Here is a 3,347-nt window from a genome sequence, read left to right on the forward strand (position 1 = left end):
CTACTAAAAAGAAGATGCATCTTGTTAGTATAGGTAGTACTAATCAATCCTTATAAATCTTCCTTTAAGCATGCAGTCCCATACATGCACAGCCTCAGAATCCATCTTATTTCGAAGTGAATTCGGCGACCACTCATTGCCTTCTTCGACCTCGTGAGTGTCTCATTGTCATGCCTCGTGCACCGACAACCACTCGTTGTCCTCGTCGGCCTTGAGTGTTACGTGCCCGCCAGCTTCCGCTTGGTTCATCCTCAAACCACATCGTACTGGGAGAGATTTGTTATGATACCATTTGTAATGCCTCAAACTACTTTCATGATTATTGATTGATCCCACAAACCAACACGAGTCTATTTAGTATATTTTGTCCTCACTCACATGCATTTCGAGAAACTTCCCAGAAGATCAGACATTCAAATACTACTCCAAATCAAGCATGCTTAACTATTGAAAATTTTCTGTTAAACTACCGAAAAGAAGATACACCTTATTGGTAAATGTAGTACCAATCAAATCTTTATAAGTCTTTCGTCAACCATGCAATTCTATATTTGTACAGGCTCAAAATCCCGCTTATTTCGATGTGAATTCAGCGACCACTTTTCATCTTTTTCGATTTCGGGAGTTTTTTATTGTCATAGCTTATGCACCGACAATCACACCATATCCTCGTTGATCTTGGGTGTTACACCAAACACTTAACACTATAAGGTTTGATGTGTGTATATTAATTAGATACAATAAATTTTTTTTTTCAACTGTCCATTTTAGTTAAAATTTCTTACTTCAATATTATATTTACAAAATCAATACAGCATAAAAGTATTTTTTTATAAAAGCATCATCTTTTTCATACCATCATTTTTTTATCTAGGTTGAAAATACTATACTATATTATATAATATCATATAATAGTGACTATAGGTATCTAAGCAGCTTACACTTACACATAATCTAATGGCACTGTTTTCAAAGAATGATGTGGAGACAGCAAAACCAAAGAGGTGCATGGACTACTAACATGCATTTGAATAAAAAAATTATTTTTCTTTGTACATTAGTTTATGAATTTCTGTAAAAGATGTCAGAGACAATAGCAGCAACAACAACAAAGGCAGGTGCAGACCAAAATTTACAGAAACCATCTCAGAGAGGTGCAGTCATTATAACATCACACTCATTCACTCTTCCATCCACCACATAGCCAACACAAAACCTCAAGAGTTGCCACAACCCAACAACACAACACATGCATAACATAGATAGCAACACAATATAATAAAAACCTCAAAAACTTAGAAACAACAAAAAAAACTCTCAAAAGAAAAGAAAAAAAAAGCATGATGAGTAGTAGTGCAAGTTCAAGAAATAGGTCACCTTTTACACCAAATCAATGGCAAGAGCTTGAACAACAAGCCCTTGTTTTCAAATACATGGTTACAGGTACACCTATTCCTCCAGATCTTATCTTCTCCATCAAAAGAAGCTTGGACAGTTCTATATCTTCAAGAATCTTTCCACATCCTCCAAGTAAGTTTTTTATATAATAAAGTTTCTGTTATTGTTACTATTACTATTATTATTGTTATTGTTATTATTATATATTTGTTGTGATAACTGTGTGTGGTGCAGTTGGGTGGGGATGTTTTGAAATGGGATTTGGCAGAAAAGTAGACCCAGAGCCAGGAAGGTGCAGAAGAACAGATGGCAAGAAATGGAGATGTTCAAAGGAAGCATATCCAGACTCTAAGTACTGTGAAAGACACATGCACAGAGGTAGAAACCGTTCAAGAAAGCCTGTGGAACTAGTTGTGTCTTCTTCATCATCAACAACATCAACAAACACAAACACAATCTCTCTATCTCAATCTCAATCTCAACCTCAATCTCAACCTCAATCTCAAACCAATACCAGAAACCTCTCCTTGAACAACAGTTCCACCTTAACCTCACCTTCTTCTTTTCCTTTTCATGAACCTCAACAACAACAACAACACTTTTCTCAACCCTACCAAAACCCTTACTTCAATTATTCTCAGCAATCTATCACTGGCTCTAAACCTCTTGATCATTCTGAGTTTCAACCTCATCATGATGGTTCTACTACTCACCACCTCTTTCTGGATTCTGGATCTTATTCTCAGGATGAAAAAGACTATAGGTATATTGTTGCAGATACCTTAAAATATATATTGTTGTGTGACAGAAACCTTAAAAAAATACTAGTTTTTGTTTTTTATGTAATAATTGATTGTTTATGATAAAGGAGGCATGTGCAAGTTCAAGGGATAAGAGATGGAACTGTGGATGAAAGAACTTTCTTTCCAGAAGCTTCAGGTTCTTCTAGGAGTTATCATCATGATCCATACCAACAACAACAACAACTGAATTCCTTTAAGTCATCATCATATGCAAGCTCACAATTTCACAACATCAATGATGATAATCCAAGACAGCAACAGCAGCAACAACAAGAACAACACTGTTTTGTTTTAGGCACAGACTTCAAATCAACAAGGCCAACAACAAACAAGGACAAAGAAAGTGAGACAACTCAAAAACCTCTTCATCATTTCTTTGGAGAGTGGACACCAAAGAACACAGATTCTTGGCTAGATCTTGCTTCCAACTCCAGAATTCCAACAGGTTCATTATCATTATTATCATTATCAGTATCATTATCATTATTCATTATCACTTATCAATATTCCTTTGTTTTTTTGTGTCATTTTTGTTATTAATACTATATTATATTATTTTTGTTCAAAGTTATTTAATACTATACTTTATTACTATATACATGACAGATGAATGAAGTTATTATTTTGATGATAATGAGTTGATGGTGGATAGAGGATACTGCCAAGAAAGAGTTAAAGATCAAGATGTTATGTGTGGCTGGGGTGAATTTTCTTTAGCAAAAGGTGTGATCTTTATTGTGTTATGTAGGGGACCACATTAAGATTTTTGTGTCATTTTATTATAATATATATGTTTGTTTCTTCAACATGAAGAAAAGTTATTAAAAAAGAAAACATGTCTCAGATTTTCACACTTAAGTTGTTTGACTGGAAAGCATATATATTAAGTTGTTATGCAATATATCTACTTTTTCAAATGGGTGGTAGTAGTAATAGCAATCAAGGACAATTCAAATTGAGCTTTCTGATATGTTTGTGTTTGTTTCTGATACTTTGTGTTCTCTTGTTGTGATGCATGGACCCAACTTTCAGAAAACATGTGCTCAAGTATTTTGCATATATTTACTACTATTTATGATTAGGTGTGAGAGTGAAATACTTCCTTTACAATAAAATTCACACGTTATACATTGTGTTATGTTCCGT

General features: G+C 34.2%; 1 protein-coding gene across 2 annotated transcripts; it reads left to right on the forward strand.

The window, feature by feature from the left end:
• Positions 1–1,046: 1,046 nt before the first annotated feature.
• On the forward strand, positions 1,047–3,118 carry LOC131627656 (growth-regulating factor 5-like). Of its 2 annotated transcripts, none has more exons than XM_058898493.1 (4): positions 1,047–1,530; positions 1,633–2,161; positions 2,270–2,646; positions 2,808–3,118. In XM_058898493.1, the coding sequence occupies exons 1-4, from the start codon at positions 1,341–1,343 to the stop codon at positions 2,813–2,815; spliced, it is 1,104 nt and encodes a 367-aa protein (XP_058754476.1). In that variant the 5' UTR covers positions 1,047–1,340; the 3' UTR covers positions 2,816–3,118. The 2 variants fall into 2 exon arrangements, with proteins under 2 accessions (XP_058754476.1, XP_058754475.1); XM_058898492.1 differs by having other exon boundaries at positions 1,050–1,530; positions 2,267–2,646.
• Positions 3,119–3,347: the final 229 nt, after the last annotated feature.

Source organism: Vicia villosa, unplaced genomic scaffold (genome assembly GCF_029867415.1).
Source record: "Vicia villosa cultivar HV-30 ecotype Madison, WI unplaced genomic scaffold, Vvil1.0 ctg.000393F_1_1, whole genome shotgun sequence".
NCBI lineage: Eukaryota > Viridiplantae > Streptophyta > Magnoliopsida > Fabales > Fabaceae > Vicia > Vicia villosa.